The 22453-nt window shown below is 41.4% G+C and overlaps 1 protein-coding gene across 1 annotated transcript in view; it reads right to left on the bottom strand.

Moving 5' to 3' along the window:
• MATK (megakaryocyte-associated tyrosine kinase) overlaps nucleotides 1-22453 on the bottom strand; it is a 94531-nt gene that overhangs the window by 57546 nt on the left and 14532 nt on the right. The window contains exons 2-3 of the mRNA XM_082257111.1: nucleotides 15824-15939; nucleotides 15272-15491 (exon numbers count right to left, since the gene is read on the bottom strand). Coding sequence (XP_082113237.1) covers nucleotides 15272-15491; nucleotides 15824-15828 — 225 coding nt within the window. The 5' untranslated portion in view covers nucleotides 15829-15939. The remainder of the gene's footprint in view (nucleotides 1-15271; nucleotides 15492-15823; nucleotides 15940-22453) is intronic.

Below are 22453 nucleotides of genomic sequence, written 5' to 3'. Positions count from 1 at the left end.
GGCGGCAATGATAGGCAGCATTGATGGGCATTAATGGGCACTGATAGGCGGCATTGATGAGCACTGATAGGCATTGGTGAGCACTGATAGGCGGCATTGATGAACACTGATAGGTGGCACTGATATTAAGCACTGATGGGCACTGATAGGCAGCACTGATGGGCATTGATGAGCACTGATAGGCGGTACTGATAGGCGGCATTCACGAGCACTGATAGGTAGCACTGAAAGGTAGCACTGATAATCAGGACACTGATGATCAGAGCCCTGATTATCAGTGTAAACAATGTACTGACAATCTTGGTGGTTAACCGCTCTCCTTTCCTCACACAGACACAGGGTGGGAAGGAAGGAGTGGCGATAACCGACAAGTCTGTTTACATGTGATCAGCTAATCACATGGTAAAGGGTAACTGTGATTGTCCAAAGAACACAGCAGTCACAGAGCATGCTGGATCCGCGCCCCAGGGGGCACATGGGAGGCAGAATTCTGGGAGGATGTCCCTCCTAGAACTGGAAGCCCGGAGCTTGGATGGAAAGGAGGGGGGGTGGGGGGTCTGGGAGGCCCCTCCTGGTTTCTTGCACCGGGGCCCTAAAGGTTCTAGTTACACCTCTGACTGATCCCTGTGTAAGCTGTAAATTACTATAAAAGTTCCTGTGACAGTCTCCTAGGACCAGTGTCGAGTAGCTGCAATTCTGTACAGGGGATCACATGCTTGGTACTGCTGCCATTCAATGACAACCTTGTCTTTTTTTCAATTAAACAGGGTATTTTCTGATTAGACAGGGTGGAGAGGCAGGGCAGTGCTGCCACAGTCTCATGTTTGCTGCAAACATGTCTACTGTTCTTTTTGGACGGCAAAGGCTTTTTCCTAACACACATCTCTCATACAGGTTTAATTGATGCAAACTCTGATTGTAGAGACCTGGAGACTTCTTTTATCATAAAACAGTCAGTTCCTAGGTTGAATTTGCTTGTCTGGCCAGTCCCAGACTAAATAACATTTGAAATTGACCCTGCTTGTAGATTATTTTCCTTACAGTGGAATGATTGATTTTAGATTATTTAGAAATCTTTTTAAATCTCTTGCCAGACTCACAGCCATCCACAACATTCTTTCTGAGGGTCTTAGGCCATCGATGTGTGAATCTCGATTCCTGCTAAACTAGCCGAGATTTGAACCATGTGTGGACAGGCTGAATGTACCAAGTTGATCGACCGTTCAACTTGGATATAACCAGCCTGCCGGATTCACTTGCGATTATCAATGGCAGCTGCCATAGCCACTAGCAATAATCACTGTCTTCTCCCTGCTGAGATGGCTTCCCCCACCCGCCCCTGGGAGCTCTATTTATCTTGGCCGGATGAAACCAAAGGACACCAATAGCAAAGAAAACACCATACCCAAGATATCAGAGGTTTAAATAAGACAGATTCTACCTGCATACTCCATAAAGAGGTTCTAATTACTGGCACCTAATATAGAGCTCTGGATTCCAATTTCATGGGTTTGAAGTAGTGAGCGACCGATTATCGGCAAAGCCTATATATCGAGGGCCGATATGCACTTTCACCAATATATATTAGAATCAGCCACCAAGGTGACCGATATTGCCGATATTTCAGGAAAGTGCTTGTACTGGAGTGATGCCTGCAGCTAAAGGCATCACCCCGGTATCGGTATCCATAGCCGACGGTCGGCTGTCTTGTAATGACAACTGATGCGGCTGAGAAGCGACTCAGCTGTCATTACAAGGAGCGGGCGGAGACACCCCCCCCCCCTCCTGCCGCCTTCCGCAGCTCGCCTGGGTCTCCCATCCCACCAGGAGACCCGGGCAACCAGCCTGCATGGCCACCGAAGACCCGATCAAAGCCGCATTCAGCTCTGATCGGGTCTCCATGTAAAAGCTAGGAAGTGATATCATGACATCACTTCCGGGTTCTCGGCGCCAGATTTAAAAAAATGACAGCATTCAAAACAGCCAAACTTGGCGTTTTGAAAGCTTTTAAGTCAGGAGGAAGGGTTTGGGGTCTTTTTGACCCCCAGATCCCTCCACAAGAGTACCTGTGAAGTGATAAAAAAATAATAATCATTTTTAAAGGTACGAAAATATCGGCCAATATCGGCCGATACCGATCGGCAATGAAAAACTGATATTGGTCGATCACTGGTTTGAAGTGGTGGTAAATGTAAGCGTATACTTACTATTTAAAGTAGTTGTAAGATATTTATATAAGATATAAAGTATTTATAATATTTAAATATTTATAAGACAAATATACATTTTTGCTCATTTAGATAAGGAAAATGAATACACAATGTCAATTTATGTATCATTTGTTCAAGTATATCACCTTTATCTGTAGGCACTATTTGAATCAAAATGGTGGTGTGAAGGCGCCTGGTTCTAAACAAGATCTACACTATAAAGTGACCTGCTGCCCCTTTAAGTGTGTGTCAAACACACTTGAACTAATATAAACCAAATGAAAGTAGGCGCTGGTGCTAGTGTTAAAATAATTACACACTAAGTGATATGCAAAGTAAAAAGTGCTCAGAAAGTACTGGAATGAATATTTTTTACACAAAAAGCAAAAAAAATGGTAAATCTGAATAAACTAATAAATAAAATACAAAAAAATCTAAATATTGAGTGCAATTAAGTGTTTCCAGATATGAACAAGTCCGTGCAAGGTTGACAAACTTAGATGTGCCCACTGAAAGAAATCCACCTCGTGAGCTGTGATAAATATATGTGCTCACCGGAAATAAGCAGGCAGACCTATAGCGCTTGATCAACAATCCAGATCACTAGAAATGGACACTTTCCTCCTCCTCTTTCCTCCTGAAAAGGGTCCTCTGGATCCCTCATTCAATGGGTATAAGTGGGAAACAAGAAGCCGTATATAGTGTAATACTGCCTTTATTAAAAAAAATATAGGGTAAAAAATAGTTGGGTGCTTACATATAAAGTGCCCTCCTGGCACAGGAAGAATTGCCAAAGGTTGCTATGTGTGACAGCCAGCCATGCAGAGATCTCTCCCTGATAGTTTGGTAGCGTGGCAGTGGTCGGCATCCGTTCCAATGCTTGCAGAGAAAGTTATGTCACTGGTTAGAGAGTTTCCGGGCGAAGCTTAGGCCACAATGCATTTCGCAAGTAGCGTCATCAGGAAGTCTAAGCTTCGTCCTGCCCGGCCAGTTTATATACATGTCCAGCGTCCCTCATTGGATAAATACATGCCAATATTTCCTCCATCAGGCTTAATTAAAGAATACTAAATCTTTTGGCACAATATATTATTGGCGACCACTAAGCAAACAAAATATAGTTACATAGTTTGTGAGGTTGAAAAAAGACATCAGTCCATCCAGTTCAACCTATGATGTGTGTGTGTGTTTGCTGTTAACCGTACATTGAATACCCCTGTATGTTGTGGTCTTTAAGATGCCCATCTAATAGTTTTTTGAAACTATCGATGCTCCCTGCTGATACGACTGCTTGTGGAACAGAATTCCACATCCTTACTGCTCTTACAGTGAAGAACCCCCTACGTATTTTGAGGTTAAACCGCCTTTCCTCTAGTTTTAGTGAGTGGCCACGTGTCTTATTGTATTCCCTTTCTCTGAATAGTTTGTTCCTTATGCTAGGGTCGCCAGTACAGTATTTTGTACATTGATATCATATCCCCCCTCAATCGTCTCTTCTCCAGAGAGAATAAGTTCTGTGCTTGTAGTCTTTCCTCATAGCTGATGTCCTCCATTCCCCTAATTATTTTTGTTGCCCTTCTCTGGACTCTCTACAGTTCCAGCGCATCCTTCCTGAGGACCGGTGCCCAGAACTGGACAGCATTCTGCAGATGTGGCTGGACCAGAGTCTTGTAGAGAGGGAGAATAATCTCTTTATTTCTGGAGTGAATCCCCTTTTTTATACATCCCAGTATTCTGTTGGCTTTGCTTGCAGCGGCTTCGCATTGCATGCCACTGCCAAGCCTGTTGTCTACCAGTACCCCCAGGTCCTTTTCCATCCTAGACTCACCCAGAGGTTCCCCCCCTAGTGAGTAGCTTGCTTTCTGGTTTCTGGCCCCCAAGTGCATTACTTTAGATTTTTCCACATTAAACCTCATCTGCCATGTAGTTGCCCACCCCATTATTTTGTTCAGGTCCGCTTGTAAGGTTTCCACATCCTGCATAGAAGATATTGGCATGCTTAGTTTAGTATCATCCGCAAATACTGAGATTGTACTTGATTTCCCCTCCTCTAGATCATTTATGAATTAATTAAACAAGATTGGTCCCAGGACAGAACCCTGGGGGACCCACTTTCCACACCCGCCCAGTCCGAGTACCTTTAATCACCACCCTTTGCACTCTCCCCTGGAGCCAGTTCTCTATCCAGGTACTCACCTTATGGTCCATACCTACCTTCCTTAGTTTGAACAGTAAGCGTTTTTGGGGAACGGTGTCAAAGGCCTTTGCAAAGTCCAGATACACCACATCCGCAGGCTTACCTTTGTCTAGGTGGCAGTTCACTTCATCATAGAAGGTTAATAGATTGGTTTGGCAAGAACGATTTTTCATGAATCCATGCTGATTACTACTAATAATACCATTTTCATTACTAAAGTCTTGTATGTGGTCCCTTAACATCCCCTCCAAAATCTTGCAGACTACTGATGTTAGGCTGACCGGCCTATAGTTACCCGGGATATATCTCTGCCCTTTTTTAAATATTGGTCCCACGTTGGCTTTTTTCCAGTCAGCTGGCACCATACCCGTCTATAAACTATCCTTAAAGATTAAGAATAATGGTCTGGCAATCACCTGGCTGAGCTCTTTAAGAACCCTCGGGTGCAAGCCATCCGGTCATTAGCTATTGCTAATTGAAAATAAAACAGTTAAAAAACCAGATCACAAAACAGGAGATGCATTCGTTTTGCATAAGAACCGTCTGTATCATAGTTACATCCGCTTTCTTTCACATATTGGCATATCCATCATATCTTAATAACAATTCATAAATGTGTAAAATAATATTCATTAATATAGCCCAGACATACTAGATGTTTAATAATAAAATTATACATATAAAATATATTCTCTAAAACAACCATAAAATATCACAACCTATTGGTCATAAAAGGTACCACCCAACAAAGTATTATATATGTAACATGTACATCTATACTCTAAGAAAACACAAGAAATGAGGATGTAGAGGAGGGCGACAAAAGAAAAAGGAAAAGGGACAATTGAATGAAGAGATCTTCAACTTGGCCGGAATAAAGTTGTCTATACCAGAAATGAAAGTTTTACAAGAAGGGATCAAATTTGCTCCAGCCAAGTCTCTAGATCAATTCGAAACCATCATTGATATTGAAAAATTCACCAGGAAACTCAATATAAAGACATTTTTTGCAGAACAAAACAAAAAAGGTGTGATCGAGGAACCCTCCGAATTTCAACATACCCAGTTGAAGAATAAGTCCATCTTCAACCCCAAATCATGGGAAACATATAAAAAACTACCAGGGGATCCAACGAATAAGCTGAAAGCAAAACTCATAAAATGGATTAAAAAAGGTACATCAAAGGGTCTATTAAATAAGAAAGAAAGTAAGTATCTAAACATCAAAGCTTCCCCGCATTCCTGTAATTTACCAGATCCCCAAAGTTCATAAGAATTAAGAAAAGTCCCTGGGAAAACCAATAATTAGTGGAATCAATTCCCTATATGCGAGGATCTGTGAATATCTTGATGTATTTTTACAGCCTGTAGCAGCAAGCAGAAGATTGTTCCTTAAAGATACTAAGGCCTGCATCATATCACTAGGAGATTTGGAAATTAACCAGTCCACTCTACTAGCGACCATGGATGTCGAGTCACTATATACTAACATATTACAAAAGGATGCGATGAAAGCAGTAAGGTGGGCCTTTGAAAGTTATACAAACTTACACTCTTCTCAAAAAGAATTTCTACTGGAAGGTTTGAAGATGGCCATGTCCAACCACTATTTCTGGCATGGAGGATAATTCCTCAACCAGATAAAGGGGGTAGCAATGGGGGCTCGTTATGCCCCCAGGGTGGCTAACATATTCTTAGATAAATGGGAAGAGGAACAGGATTTTTTCAAACACACCACCAAAATTAAAGTATTATAAAAGATACATTGACAACATCTTAATAGTATGGGAGGGCACATCAGACTCACTTACCAACTTCTTTCAGTTTATCAATCGAAACAAGTACCAGATCAAATTTACCAGAAATATGAACAAGTACAAGATTTAATTTCTAGATCTAGAGACATATAAGAACAACAGCATTTCGAACACTAGTACCTTTTTCAAAAAAGTAGACTGCAACAGTAATATTTCTACTAGAAGTTGCCACCACCTCACATGGGTAAAGGCAATACCCAAAGCATAATTTGTCCATATTAAAAGAAATTGCACCAACAAAGAAGACTACCTTATCCAGACTGACAAACGAATTGACAGATTTAAAAGAGAAGGGATACAAAGAAGCAGATTTAAGAAAAACTCAACAAAGTATTCCAAATGGAAAGAAGTGAACTCCTGAGGACGAAGACCAAAGACAGTAACCACTATGATTTGGCCTTTGTCACGGGGTTCAACCTTCAATACAAAGAGGTTGAGAAATGAATTAGAAAAAACTGGTCCAATCTTTTGAGAGATGAGGAATATGATCTCCAAGAACATACCGGATCCACCAAAAATAACTACCACCTTTCTAGAAAGAAATGGGTTTTACAGGTGTGGAAGGTGCAAAGCCTGCAGAACCAGTAAACACAAGAAAAGAACTGAACTGAAATTTACATCATCAGACAACAAAGAATTTTTAATTGACAACTTCCCCACATGTGGGACAAAATTCATCACCTACATGTACGTTTGTCCATGTGGGCTCAGATATATAGGGCGCACCACACGCACCCTGGCTATAAGAATAGGAGAACATGTGGATAACATCTGGAAGGGGTTTAGACAGCATAGTCTGTCAAACCATTTCAGGCTATTCCACAATCAGGATCCAGATATTTTATGGTTCTGCGGAATTGATTGTGTTTTTAACCACATCTCTACCAGCGTATAGACAAATGACGCCGGCAGGGTGGCTTTCTAGATCTGGGCGGGCGTCATATGACGTCCGCCCGGTCTCGCCGCTACTGCGCGCCCCCGGGGGCGCGCAGCGCGGCGATCAGGGGTGAGGCTCGTCCCTCGGACTGAGCCCAACCCCGATCAAGGTAAACAGCCAATGAAATTGGCTGTTTACCACGTGATCGGTCGGCTGTGTCAATCACAGCCGATCACATGAGCGGCTCCAGCGAGAGCCGCTCGTTCCCTCCTTAATGCGTGCCCCCCCCCCCCCCCGGGGGCGCGCAGCGCGGCGATCTGGGACGAGGCTCGTTCCTCGGACAGAGCCCATCCCCGATCTAGGTAAAGAGCCAATGAAATTGACTTTTTACCACGTGACCGGCTGTGTCCAATCACAGCCGGTCACAAATGTCAACAGAGAACACGGTAACTAGCTTGTCACCATGTTCTCCTCCTCACACACTGATCCTGTGTGAGGAGGAGATTGTGGTAACAGCTAATTACCAATTACAGTGCACCCCAAACACACTGATTGCCCCCCGCAATAAAGAGGTCCTGTCACTAGCCCATCAAAGTACCTGTCACTAGCCCATCAAAGTACCCGAGTGCCTGTCACCAGCCCATCAGGTACTCTGATGACAGGTACTCGGGTACTCTGATGGGCTGGTGACAGGTACTCGGGTACTCTGATGGGCATGTGACAGGTATTCGGGTATTCTGATGATGGGTACTCAGGTACTCTGATGACGGGTACTCGGGTACTCTGATGACAGGTACTCGGGTACTCTGATGACAGGTACTCGGGTACTCTGATGACGGGTACTCGGGTGCTCTGATGACAGGTACTCGGGTACTCTGATGACCGGTACTCGAGTACTTTGAGCACATGTCACCTCAGTACCCGAGTACCCATCATCGGAGTACCCGAGTACCCGTCATCGGAGAACCCAAGTACCTGTAACCTATCCATCAGAGTACCCGAGCACCTGTCACCTACCCATCAGAGTACCTGAGTACCTGTCACCTACCCATCAGAGTACCCAATTACCTTCCATCTGCTCATCAGAGTACCTGACGCCTGAAGTACCCGAGTACTTGCCGCCTTCTCATCAGTACCCATCACTACTCATCAGTACTCATCAGTACCCATCATTACCTATCACCTATCAGTATCAGTACTGATCATCAGTACCCATCAGTACAGTATCACCTATCAGTATCAGTACTACTCATCAGTAGCCATCAGTACCTATCACCTGCCTGTCACCTGCCCATTAGAGTACCCGAGTACCTGTCACCTGCCTATCGGAGGACCCGAGTTCCTGCCACCTGCTCATCAGTACCAGAGTACCTGTCACCTGCCTGTCACCTGCCCAGCAAAGTACCCGAGTACCTGTAACCCTTCATACAGCCACCATGTCCAAGTCCAAAAAGTTTTATATACGTCCTCAGTTTAAACCTAAATACCGGTGTTATGGTAGCAGATAGCTGCCATAACCCTGGTATTTTTTTTAAAAGGTGGACGGTTGGCTTTCCGATAAGGGTGGTCCCAGCAGCGGATTCGCTGCTGGATCACCCTTCTGGGATGGCGGAAGAGGTCCCCCCCCCTCCCGTCGTGTTCCGGTCATTTACCCCGCTTACCAGACCCGCCGGCAGCGGGGAAAACGATCCGGTCCCGGATCCTCACAGACAGGATGTCAAGTGAGGGCAAGCATGCCCTCACTCGACTCTATGGTCTTGGAGGACCGAAGCTACGGCAAACGTCATTGCCTAGCAACCGGTTTAAAGGTCCCTTTTTTTTTTTCATTTTATTTTATTATTATTTTTTTTTTTTTGTGTACTTGTAAGATCTGAGGACTTTTTGACCCCAGATCTCACAAGAAAGAGGTCCTGTCATGCCTATTTCTATTACAAGGAATGTTTACATTTACATTCCTTGTAATAGAAATAAAAATTATCTTTTTTTTTTTTTTAAACGGTGTAAAAATAAAAAATAATAAATAAAATAAATAGTAAAAAAAAAAAAAAAAAAAATTAAAGCGCCCTGTCCCCGTGAGCTCGCGCGCAAAACGGAACGCATACGGAAACCCCGCCCACATATGTAAACGGTGTTCAAACCACACATGTGAGGTATCGCCGCGATCGTTAGAGCAAGAGCAATAATTTGAGCCCTAGACCTTCTCTGTAACTCTAAGATGGCAACCTGTAGAAATTTTTAAAATGTCGCCTATGGGGATTTTAAGTACCAAAGTTTGGAATTTTGAAGCATGACATGTTGGGTATCTATTTACTAGGCGTAACATTATCTTTCACATTATGGAAAAAAATTGGGCTAACTTTACTGGGTTCTTATTTTTTAATTGAAAAACGTGAATTTTTTCCCAAAAAATTGCGTTTGGAAGACCACTGTGCAAATATGGTGTGATATTCTATAGGGTCTCTGCTAAAAAAAAATATATAATGTTTGGGGGTTCTAAGTAGTTTTCTAGCAAAACAACTGATTTTAGCTTGTAAACACCAAATGTCAAAAATAGGCCTAGGCAAGTGGCTAGGATGCATGATGGTGCTCCTTGGATGTTGGGCCCCTCTATATGGCTAGGCTGTGAAAAAGTCTCACACATGTGGTATTGCCATACTCAGGAGGAGTGGCAGAATGTATTTTGGGTGTCATTTTTGCTGTGTACATGCTATGTGTTAGGAATCTTATAAATTGACAACTTTGTGTAAAAAAAAAAAGTTTTCATTTTTTTCCCCACATTTTCCAAAAACTTGTGGAAAAAAATGACATGTTCAAATGACCCATAATGCCTCATAGAATATACGTTGGAGTGTTTGCTTTCCAAAATGGGGTCATTTTGTGGACTTTTCCATTGTATTGGTGCTATAGGGCCTTCAAAAGTGTGATAGGTAGTAAGAAAGTTTTATGTGTATTTATGCTCCTAGAACGCCTGAAGGTGCTACTTGGATGTGGAGTCTCTTTTTGTGGCCAGGCTGTGTAAAAGTCTCACACATGTGGTATCACCATACTCAGAAGGAGTAGCAGAATGTATTTTGGGGTGTCATTTTTGCTGTGTACGTGCTGTGTGTTAGAAATAGCTTAGAAATTGACAACTTTGTGGGAAAAAAAATAAAAAAACATTTTTTTCTTCATTTTCCCAAGAATTGTGGGAAAAAATTATAACTTCAAAAAACGTTACCATGCCTCTTACTAAATACCTTGGACTGTCTGCTTTACAAAAAGGGGTCATTTGGTGGGTATTTGTACTGTCCTGACGTTTCAGGGCCTCAAGAAAGGAGATAGGCCGTCAGTACATCTGGTGTGATCAATTTTCAGTAATTGGTACCATAGCTTCTAGACTCAATAACTTTCACACAGACTAAATAATATACACTAATTTGGGTTAATTTTACCAGAGATATGTAGCAGTATAAATTTTGGCCCAAATGTATGAAGAAAAATTAATTTTTTTGCAAAATGTTATAATAGAAACTAAAAAAAGTGTTTTTTTTTCAAAATGTTTGCACTTTTTTTGCTTATATCACGAAAAAAAACCCAGTTGTGATCAAATACCACCAAAAGAAAGCTCTATTTGTGTGAAAAATGATAAAAATTTTGTTTGGTTACAGTGTAGCAGGACTGAGCAATTGTCATTCAAAGTGTGAGTGCTGAAAGCTGAAAATTGGTCTGGGCAGGAAGGGGGTCTAACTGCTCTGTATGGAAGTGGTTAAACATTGGAGGGGTTCGGATATGAAAAAACAAATTTCACAAAATGAAACTCAATGGATCCATCGTTTAAATACATTAAGTCCGATAGGACTCAATCTGGATATAGATCTGAATTGTTACTTGAATGACTTTTAGATCTTGTAGTATGGATATCCATCAATTTAGTCGTTACGGTTTCCATACCAGTTCCTATACTCACCGTATACCCAATTATGTCAGAAGAAAGAGCCTTATATGAGGAATTTAATGGGGTATATTATTTTAAACATTGGCCTCTCCATAACCACCAAATATTTCTCTATACTTTTTTATCAATATATTAATTTTTTTTTTCCAATTTCTTATCTTTTCTATAAAAACACAGCTTTTTTAAACAATTTAAGCTTATATTATATTGTTATAATTATAATATGAGAAAAAATGAAGTACCAGTTTTATATTGGGCATTATAAGTGGGCACAGTCCCTTTTTTTCTATAAAAATATTCCCCAGACTATACCACATTATATTTCATATCAACTTTAGGTGTTATAGCACATCTTTGTAAGCCTTTTTGGATATTAATATACCTTAGGCTATAATATTACAACTTCACAACAACAAAATATTTGTTTTTTTAATGAGCATTTTTAGGTGTAATAGTACATGTTACATCAGTTACCATATATTTTACATATATATACGTTTTGTTGAGTAGTACCTTTTAATGACCAGTAGGTGGTGATATTTCTATGGGCTTCTTAGAGTATAAATGTACATCAGGGGTGTCAACATTATGGTTGCCCTCAAGGGGTCGGTTATATCTGTAGGATTAGATGTTCAGAGCACCCCACGCCCCCTTACACGAGATGTAAAGAGCCCCCTCCTACCATCAGAAGTCAAGAGTTTTGCACCCTTCCTTACATCACAATGCACCCCCTTACCTTGTGCTGCTGTCAAGAAGAAAATGCAGGTGGATCTGGAAAGAAGTGCAGGGTCTGGAGGAGAACCAGAGGAAGGCTGGAGTCAGCTTCCAGAGTCTGCTGAATGCTGAGACCAGGGGAGGGAGAGGTGGTGTTGTGGCTGCACAGAGAGGTGCAGAATCTGTAGGAGGAGTTCTGCCCTCCTCTCTGCTGCGAATTGCTAAGAAGAGGTGGTGCAGGATCTAGCAAAGGAGTTCTGTCCTCTCTGCTGCCGACTACAGAGACAAGGTGGAGGCAGAGACAAGGGGGGTGCCGCAGCTGCAGGAGAGGTGCGAGGGCCACGTGAAATAGCCTGGGGGGCCACATTCGGCCCACGGGCCTTGTGTTTGACACCTGTGATGTACATGTTACATATATAATACTTTGAAGGGTAGAACCTTTTATGACCAATAGGTGGTGATATTTTATGGTTGTTTTAGAGCATGGGTGTCCAACCTTTTGGCTGCTCTGGGCCACATTGAGTGTAGAGAAATTTTCTCGGGCAGCATATAAAATATATACTATAGTTAAGATATACAAGTACTAAAACGCTGCCGTGGCCTTCCCGCGCTGCTGCGCCCCGTCCCCCAGCACTAATTTAACACAACTAGAGGATGATCAAATGAAATGGAATCAGTATACAGTTAACTTCTGAGAGATATTAAAGGAACACTCTAACCACCACCACCACTTTAGTGATTTGAAGTGGTCATGTGGTAGGAGTCAGAAACACTGCACATGCTGGGATATTTACAGTTATGTGCTGGAGGATAGTTGCACCCCTTAGCACATGTGACTTAGGCAGCCAAAAAATGGTGTCCTTATTCATACATGTATGAACAAGGACATGACATTATGACAAAACACAACTAGTTATTAAAAACATATTGCAACAATTTACACACACTAAAGCACATACCTTTTCTACTTATTTTGCAGACTGCTGGCGGTTACTGCTGTCGGGTACTGCTGGTGTGGTTACTGCTGGTGGGTAATGCTGGTCATGCGGGTACTGCTAGAGGAAGCAGCGGCTGCAGTAGAGAGCAGAGCCGCTGCTTCCTGTATGGCTCCTGTCACAGGCGGAGGAGGAGTGCATTTCATATCACTTCGCCTGTGACACAGCCGGAACTATACAGGAAGCAGCGGCTCTGTCACTGACTGCAGACATCCTAAGTCTCCCGCAGCAGCCAGGAGATCGCACGGAACTTGCAGTCTAGTGCGTGCCCATCCAATGCAGCTTCACCAGTGTGTGCCCATCCAATGCAGCTTCACCAGTGCGTGCCCATCCAATGCAGCTTCACCAGTGCATGACTATCCAATGCAGCCTGATCAGTGCCCATCCAATGCAGCCTCGCCAGTCCGTGCCCATCCAATGCAGCCTCACCAGTTCGTGCCCATCCAGTGCAGCCTCACCAGTTCGTGCCCATCCAATGCAGACTGCAATGAAGAGATAGAGCCACTGGATTACACAGAGCAGGGAACTCTGACAGCGACCGCTGTCATACGAAGTCCTGCCTCCTGGACCGGCTCCTATGATAGACGTCACCAATGTGCAGTCTATCATAGAAGCCGGTCCAGGAGGCGGGGCTTCATATGACAGTAGCCGCTGGGTAATCAGGAGATCCCCGCTCTGTTTGTAATCTGGCGGCGCTTGCCCCCCTCCTCCCCTCAAAGGCAGCCTCTGACTACAGTTAGTTGGAAGCCACTGTGGCCGTGCCCCCGACTTGACTTCCTTCCTCCCCAGCAAAAAAAATTTAAAAATGGTCAGGGGGTAGTGGGCCGCATTGCCTGCGGTTCCGGGCCGCATGCGGCTCCCGGGCTGGAGGTTGGACATGCCTGTTTTAGAGAATATATTTTATATGTATAATTTTATATGTATAGTTTTATTATTAAACATCTAGTATGTCTGGGCTTTATTAATGAATGTTATTTTACACATTTATGAATTATTATTAAGATATGATGGATATGCCAATGTCCCATGTTAAAGAAAGCCGAGGTTGCTATGATACAGCCGGTTCTTATGCAAAACGAATGCATCTCCTGTTTTGTAATCCGTTTTTTTAACTGTTTTATTTTCAATTAGCAATAGCATATTTCGTTTGCTTAGTGGTCACCAATAATATATTGTGCCAAAAGATTTAGTATTCTTTAATTAAGCCTGATGGAGGAAATACCGGCATGTATTTATCCAATTAGGGACCCTGGACATGTATATAAACTTGCCGGGCGGGACAAAGCTTAGACTTCCTGATGCAACTATCCGGGAAAGAGCCCTTTTCAGGAGGAAAGAGGAGGAGGAAAGAGGAGGAGGAAAGTGTCTATTTCCAGTGATCTGGACTGTTGATCAAGCGCTATAGGTCTGTGTGGCCTGCTTATTTTCGGTGAGCACATATATTTATCACAGCTCACGAGGTGGATTTCTTTCAGTGGGCACATCTAAGTTTGTCAACCTTGCACGGAAAACACTCAATTGCACTCAATATTTGTATTTTTTTGTATTTTATTTATTCATTTATTCAGATTTACCAATTTTTTGCGTAAAAACACTTTGGCACTGTATATATGGTGTGGAGTCATATACAAGAGCATTTGCAGATTTGTGCACTGTACTATATTCATTCCAGCACTTTCTGAGCACTTTTTACTTTGCATATCACTTACTGTGTGATTATTTTAACACCAGCACCAGCGCCTACTTTCATTTGGTTTATACTATTTGAGTCAAGATCTAATGTTTGCTTGTTTAAATATGTTGAAAGAGTCAACAGTTTCCATGGGGTGTACTTACTTTTTTACATGACTGTATTAAAGAGGATGACAATCTTTCAGTGTGTACATTTTAAAAGACTTACTTTCATATGTCTGTAATGTATGTTTCCTGACTACTCTTGCCTTGCTTTTTTTTTTTATTATCTTTATTATCAAATTATGATTTGGTTTGTATGATAAAATGATGAAAGGCAAAATATATAGAATATTTTTATATATGTATCCCAGAGAAATCACAGGGAATTATTCTGCAGTTTGGCATTGTATAAACATGATTTATCAACACTCCCTACAGCAGCCATTCTCAACCAGGCTTCCATGGAACCCTTGGGTTCCTTCAGAGGTTGCTAGGGATTCCTTGAGCCATGGCTGAGTGACCTCCTATTGGATGGTGCCTGCATAGTTGCAGGACCAATGCCACTTGGAAAAGCCAGCAACATGACACCAAGCAATGATCTTTTTAGGTATCTGTAAGGGTAACATTCCGACCACCACTGTAGGAGTTTTATTATCCCTACTGACTACCAATGAATAAGGCATTTTTCCTTTTCCCCCCAAATTAATTTATTTCAGTAAGGGTTCCCCGGGACCTGAAAAATATTTCAGGGGTTCCTCTGGGGTAAAAAGTTTGAGAAAGGCTGCCCTACAGAATGGACACATACATTTGCTAATATTAATTAAGTAGTTATTTCATATTGCAAGTTAATTACCTCAATCATGTCCATCAGGTTGCTGAATTTCTGTTCCAAATCAATGCTAAGGTTGCTCTCATGGTGGTGAATCCGGTAGTGCACAACTTCACCATGGTGAGATACACAAAGCACATAATCCCCAGGATGCCTTGTTGATTCTCGTACTAAAAACAATCCTTCTTCTCTGGTCTGAAGCTGTTGGACTGCCTGTACCCCAGATATAGAGCCATGGAACCAACTGTGATGTGGGAAGAGGCAGACAGATCCAAGAGATTATATTATAAAAGAACAAGGGGCAATATTATATAATGTATGATCTAGAATATACTGTATAACTTAACAAAGTAAAAGAACATTTTACATCAGCAGGAATGTTCAGCTAAAATGTTGGTAAAAGACTTCAGTACATATTTATAAAACGCTGGAAATCAACTAACATTTGTCCACCTAGAGGCAGTTGCGGGAGATAGCTGCAACTGTATGCAAGTAAAGAATTTAGAATAAATGTCCTAAAAAAAAAAGAAATAAGAATATGATAAACACTCAAAATTTGTTAGACTGCAAACTCACGGCATTAAGCTAAGTCGAGAATCAACTTTGATTGCTGGACGTTCACGCAGAGCACTGGCCGGTATCAAGCCCTCCAGACCAGTTGAATGGTGACAGGCACGAAACCAGCCTCTATTCTAAAATAGAGATTAATGAAGTAATATAATTGGTTCACAAATATATAAATGGGTTCCAGAATCGTTTTGCTCCAAAATGCTTCATTACTACATATTTATGTAAGCACAAAAAAAAAAAACAATATACTTGACAAAAGCATTAAAGTTCTACTATGCTGTGTAAGTATGTAAATCTTTTACATCCACTAAAAATTACCTTTTCTCCATAATCTGTAAGCAAATGTAAAATGCAGTATAGACAAACCAAGACTGGCGCTGAGCACAATTCCCAAATCAGCATACAGTGAATGATGGACATGAGAAAGTACAGAATTTTTTCTATTAAACGTTCTAATACAAATATTGGTGGAATGATATATAGCTGTTAGGGTACAATATATAGTGATCTTGAGTCAAGAATACTAGGGGCAGGATTCTAAAATCACACACAACACAACATAGAGCAGGAATCTGAGTGTAATCTGAGAACTGAGTTGAGAGAAAGGACACACCCCCTTTACACAGTCTTATATGGAAACATTTTCAGCTTAGGCTGTCAATCATCTGCTGTGTGCTGAGGGGGCCGTCTCCAGGGATTGCCTGTTGTCAGCATAGACTGTCAGAAGTGACTCATACATATAGGGTTCTCTAGACTACGGTAGGTACCCACTATAGAAGGATATTATTTGTTTAATTTTCAATTTAGAAGTTTACAACCACTTTAAAGCTGTGAAAATGTTGAGACTGAAATCAATTAAATTTAGCTCCCTAATAATTTTCTATTGTACAAATAATTCAGTGGGGTTTTTCTGCCCTTTAGAGATGTACAGAGAAGAAAACTTTTCTCTTTCCAACTAGGGATGATTGAAGAGATCTGTCGCCTTAATGTGACATGATCTGGCCTCTGCCGGCAGCCCATATTGGGACATAAGCAAAATGCTTCTCTATGCAGCACTGCAATTTGCAACAGCTTTCTTTCTTTCTTTCTTTCTTTCTTTCTTTCTTTCTTTCTTTCTTTCTTTCTTTCTTTCTTTCTTTCTTTCTTTCTTTCTTTCTCTTTCTTTCTCCTGTAGAGTTGGAGTAGCAATCACATCTTATTGTTGGAAATGAGGCTGTAAATTATTTTAATATAATGGACATGTTGGAATAGGTTTCGCCATAAACAAAACAAGGTGGATAAACCACCTATCTCCTGCGCTCAGAAAAACCGACTCCTTGACTGCTCTGCCCACGGGACTTTCAAAATGGTGTCTTGGATGGCTAGGATCCTGCTGCCTAAAAGGACTGGGGCAGTCCAACAATACTGCAAACAGGAAACACAAAGAAAGGCGCATCGACCTAGCGCATTATCCTCAATATAGGCTTTATTGTTAAAACATAGAAATGGCTACTCACAAGCAAAGGTATAAATCAATCACATCGGACTCAAAATCTTGAGTCAGTCCCTTGTCCTATTAGGATGACGGCTGACGCGTTTCAAGGCATACGCCTCTTCCTCAGAGCCCGTATGATCATTTTTGGTAATCTTAACTGTGATCAAGGCTCACAATATGTTTTTTTTAACTTATTTTATTTATTGAATATACAATCCCAGGATAATAAAATTAAAGTACAAAACTTTGAAAGAAAATGGGAAACAAAGTCGGTAGTAGACCAGTCAACAATACTTCTAATAATTTTTTTGTATTTTCTTGCCTTTGTGTGGTATACTATATTAACCTTGTGTATAGTGGAAATATATAAATGATTTATATGATGTGTATGGTGGAAATTCTAAATGACCTACAGTATGTGATGCAATGGTCCAATTGATTTTAGAGAAGTTTGTTTGGGGGAAATTAAAAAAATTCTAAATAGGGGAGGAGAAAGGGGATGGGTCAAAAATTGTGGGCCCTTTATTGGCAGTGGTGCAGTGTTAATTTTGGCAGCAAATTTCAATTTAGTTTTAGTCTTAGTCTTAGGACTAAAATGGCATTTAGTTTTAGTCCCATTTTAGTTTTCTGCAAGTGTTTTAGTTTTAGTCGTATTTAGTCAACTAAAACTCCAGTATATTTTAGTCGACTAAAACGCCCTACATTTTAGTCGACTAAAACGCCCTACATTTTAGTCGACTAAAACTCATTTTAGTCATCTATAATTGAATGGGTGTAGTTCAATTGTAATTTGTAATGCATTATTTAAGCATTTCTCTACAATTTCCAAACTCATTATATACTACTGCTGGTCCTGGAGTGAAAAATCTAATATGTTATTATTTATGCTTTGAGCATGCACCAGTGTTAATTTTTGGCAGCAAATTTCGATTTAGTTTTAGTTATAGTCTTTTGATTAAAATGCCATTTTAGTTTTAGTCGTATTTTAGTCTTAAGACTAAAATGCCATTTTAGTTTTAGTCGTATTTTAGTCATCTGAATTGTGTTAGTCGACGAAAACGTTTTAGTCGGTTTTAGTCGACGAAATTAACACTGCAGTGGTGGACAAAGAGAATAAAAGAAGGGGGGGTATGAGCCTGGGTAGTTAGGAATAATAATGTAGGTAAAGATGGAGGAAGTTAGGAAGGGTGCTCAGCTCACACCTCCAAGGTAAGCAATCTTTTTTTTTTATGAAAAATCAAACAGAAAGTTTAAAACTTACAAAGGAAAAATTGTATTTTTCCTACAGTTTACCTGTAAATCCTTTTTTTTTTTGGAGCACATCACAGGACACAGAGCAGCCATAATAATTACTATCTGGGTTATACGCCACCTATAGGTGAATGGACACTGGCAACCAAAAAACAGGAAGTCCCTCTCTAAATAACCCCTCCCATACAGGAAGTACTTCCGTTTTGTAGCAAGCAATAAACATCCCAGGCAAGAGGGGAGATACCTCTGTGTTCCCTGATGTACTCCAAGAAAAGGCTTTTACAAGTAAGCTGTAGGAAAAATCAAATTTTCTTTATCTTGCATCATGGGACACAGAGCAGCCATAATAATTACTATCTGGGAGGTCCCAAAGCAATGCACTTGAGGGAAGGGGACACTAAATATGAAAAAAAAACGTCATCAGACTGAAAAGATTTACATAGCTGCCTGCAGCACACTGCGGCCAAATGCAGAATCCTCCCCTGTCCTAACATCCACCTGATAGAATCTAGTGAACATATGTACTATAGACCAAGTAGCAGACCTGCAAATCTGAGCCATAGAAGTTTGATTGTGAACTGCCCAAGAAGCACCTACTCTTCTGGTAGAATGTGCCTTTACCTGAAAAGGTGGTATCTTCCCCTTTAAACCATACATCTGGATAATAACCTGGCGAATCCACTGAGAAATTGTAGACCTAGATGCTGCCTGCCCTTTCCTGGGCCCTTCTGGCAGCACAAACAAAAGGTTGTTCTTCTTCCGAATCTGAGCTAACATCTTCAAATAGACCTTAAATGCACGTACTATATCATGAGAGCCTAACAACTTTTCCTCTGCTGTTTGAAGACTTGGAAGAAAGGAAGGCAGTATAATGTCCTGATTCAAATGAAAAGCAGACACCACCTTGGGCAAAAACCCTGGGTGTGGACATAGAATCACCTTATCTTGATGTAAGATCAAAAATGGCTCCTTACAAAAAAGAGCCACTAACTCTGATACTCTTCTAGGTGAAGTTACTGCAACCAAAAAGACTAACTTTCTGGTGAAAAGAACCAGAGGGATATGCCGAATGGTCTCAAAAGGCTGTTTCTGTAGAACCGCCAGGACCAAATTTAAATCCCAAGGCCACAACGGTGGCATAACTGGCGGAAGCATACGTAGCATCCCTTGTATAAAGGCCGGACCAAGGAATGCGAAGCAATCGGTCTTTGAAAAAAGACTGACAAGCTTCATATCTACCCCTACTTGCAAAAAGGCTAGAATTCTCCTGATGATATATTTACACGGATGCCACTTCTCGGCCTCACACCAAGAAATGTAAGACTTCAAGACTCTGTAATAAATGTCCCTGGAGACTGGTTTTCTAACGTTTAGAAGGGTAGAGACTGCAGGACCAGATATGTCCCACTCCATCAAAATCCAGGCTTCAGGAACTGGGTTTGGGAACTAACATGCTGTGGAGGATTCATGCTTTGTATGGGTAGCCTACCGCAAGAATTTGATCTAATGGCATGTTATCAGATTCCATACGGACATGTAATGGAACCCGTCAAGGGTGCCCCCTTAACCACTATTGTATATACTTACTATGGAGCATCTAGCTAATGCCATCAGACAGAATAATGCTATTGAGGGCCTTTCTGTTGGCCAACGCCATTATAAACTGTCCTTATTCGTGGACGACCTCTTATTGTACGGCTCTAATCCCTTGAACTCTATACCTGCCATTACCAAAACGTTCTCGGAGTTTAGCATGGTAAGCAACTTTAAGGTTAACTACGATAAAACCGAAGCCCTTAATGTTTCTTTGCCCGAGACTCTCTTATCTAGCCTGCATACTACCTTCTCCTTTAAATGGCAAACTGCTGCTATCAAATACCTTGTCATCAATATACCTTCCTGTGACAGTATTCACCGTCACTGGAATTTAAAGACAGATAAGTAATGGTTTGGATTGCTTCATATTTGCCAGCAATATCTCCATATAGAAATATTAAGATTTATTCCCATTTGCCATGAAATCTGTCAGCAAGGTTTTTCTTTTGTTTGTGTATTGGGAGGGAATGTGGATTGCCCTGTCTCATTGTAAGTGCTAATGACCTCCCATTGTTCTGTGTCAAGGCTATTGTGTACATTGATTGACCCCTGGGGGCTTCTGTCTCATTACACATAACAGTCCTTCTGGTCAAGCTATCGGACCAATCCCTGCTGACTCATTTTCAAGTCCTCATTTGCATGGCTCTTTTTTCAATTTCCAAAACATTGTGACAAAAAGTGAGATCTGCAAGTGAGAGTCCTTCTGGTCAAGCTATCGGACCAATCCCTGCTGACTCATTTTCAAGTCCTCATTTGCATGGCTCTTTTTTCAATTTCCAAAACCTTGTGACAAAAAGTGAGATCTGCAAAAAAAATCTGCGAAAAAAAGCAAGGTTTTTCTTTTGTTTGTGTATTGGGAGGGAATGTGGATTGCCCTGTCTCATTTTAAGTGCTAATGACCTCCCATTGTTCTGTGTCTGGCTATTGTGTACATTGATTGTACCCTGGGGGCTTCTGTCTCATTACACATAACAGTCCTTCTGGTCAAGCTATCGGACCAATCCCTGCTGACTCATTTTCAAGTCTTCATTTGCATGGCTCTTTTTTCAATTTCCAAAACCTTGTGACAAAAAGTGAGATCTGCAAAACACTCAACATGTCTCTCTGCAAATAGCTTAGGGTGTCTACTTTCCGAAAAGGGGTCATTTGGGGGGGGGGGGGTGGTGCTGTCTTGGCATTTCATGGCCTCCGAAACTGTGATGGGTAGTCAGGAGTGAAATCAACAATTTACGCCCTTGGAAAGCCTGAAAGTGGTGATTGATTTTCGGGGTCCTGTACACGGCTAGACTGCAAAAAAGTCTCACACATGGGGTATCCCTGTGCTCAGGAGAAGCAGCAGAATGTATTTTGGGGTGTCATTCCACATATACCCATGGCATGTGTGAGCAATTTATCTTTTAGTGACAACTTTGTGTTAAAAAAAATGTAATTTTCCCGAAACTTGTGGCAAAATATAAAATATTCCATGGACTCACCATGCCTCTCAGCAAATAGCTTGGGGTGTCTACTTTGCAAAATGGGGTCATTTGGGGGGGGGGGGGTTGTGCTAACTTGAAATTTTAGGGCCTCCGAAACTGTGACAGGTAGTGCGTAGATGAAATGCACAATTGACGCCGTTAGAAAACCTGAAAGTGGTAATTGATTTTCGGGGTCCCGTACACAGCTAGGCTCCCAAAAATTCTAACACGTGTGGTATCCCCATACTTGAAATTTTAGGGCCTCCGAAACTGTCACAGGTAGTGCAGAGGTGAAATGCACAATTTACGCCGTTAGAAAACCTGAAAGTGGTGATTGATTTTCGGCGTCCCGTACACAGCTAGGCTCCCAAAAAGTCTCACACATGTGGTATCCCCATACTCAGGAGAAGAAGCAGAATGTATTTTGGGGTGTCATTCCACATATACCCATGGCATGTGTGAGAAATTCATCTTTTAGTGACAACTTTGTGTTAAAAAGAAAAATTAAAAAAAAAAACTGTAATTTTCCCAAAACTTGTGGCAAAATATAAAATATTCCATGCCTCTCAGCAAACAGCTTGGGGTGTCTACTTTGCAAAATGGGGTCATTTGGGGGGGTTTTGTGGTATCTTGACATTTCAGGGCCTCCTAAACCGTAATAGGTAGTGAGAAAATGCAATGAAAAATGTACGCCCTTTGAAATTCTGATGGTGGGGATTGGTTTTCGGGGTCCCATACACAGTTAGGCTCCCAAAAAGTCTCACATATCTGGTATCCCTGTACTCAGGAGAAGCAGCAGAATATATTTTGGGGTGTAATTACACATATAATCATGGCATGTGTGAGCAATATATCATT

This window comes from Pelophylax lessonae, assembly GCF_965119305.1.
Source record: "Pelophylax lessonae genome assembly, chromosome: 1".
Classification (NCBI taxonomy): Eukaryota; Metazoa; Chordata; class Amphibia; order Anura; family Ranidae; genus Pelophylax; species Pelophylax lessonae.
Note: the sequence above shows the minus strand (reverse complement) of the source record. Positions and strands in the feature narration are given on the sequence as shown.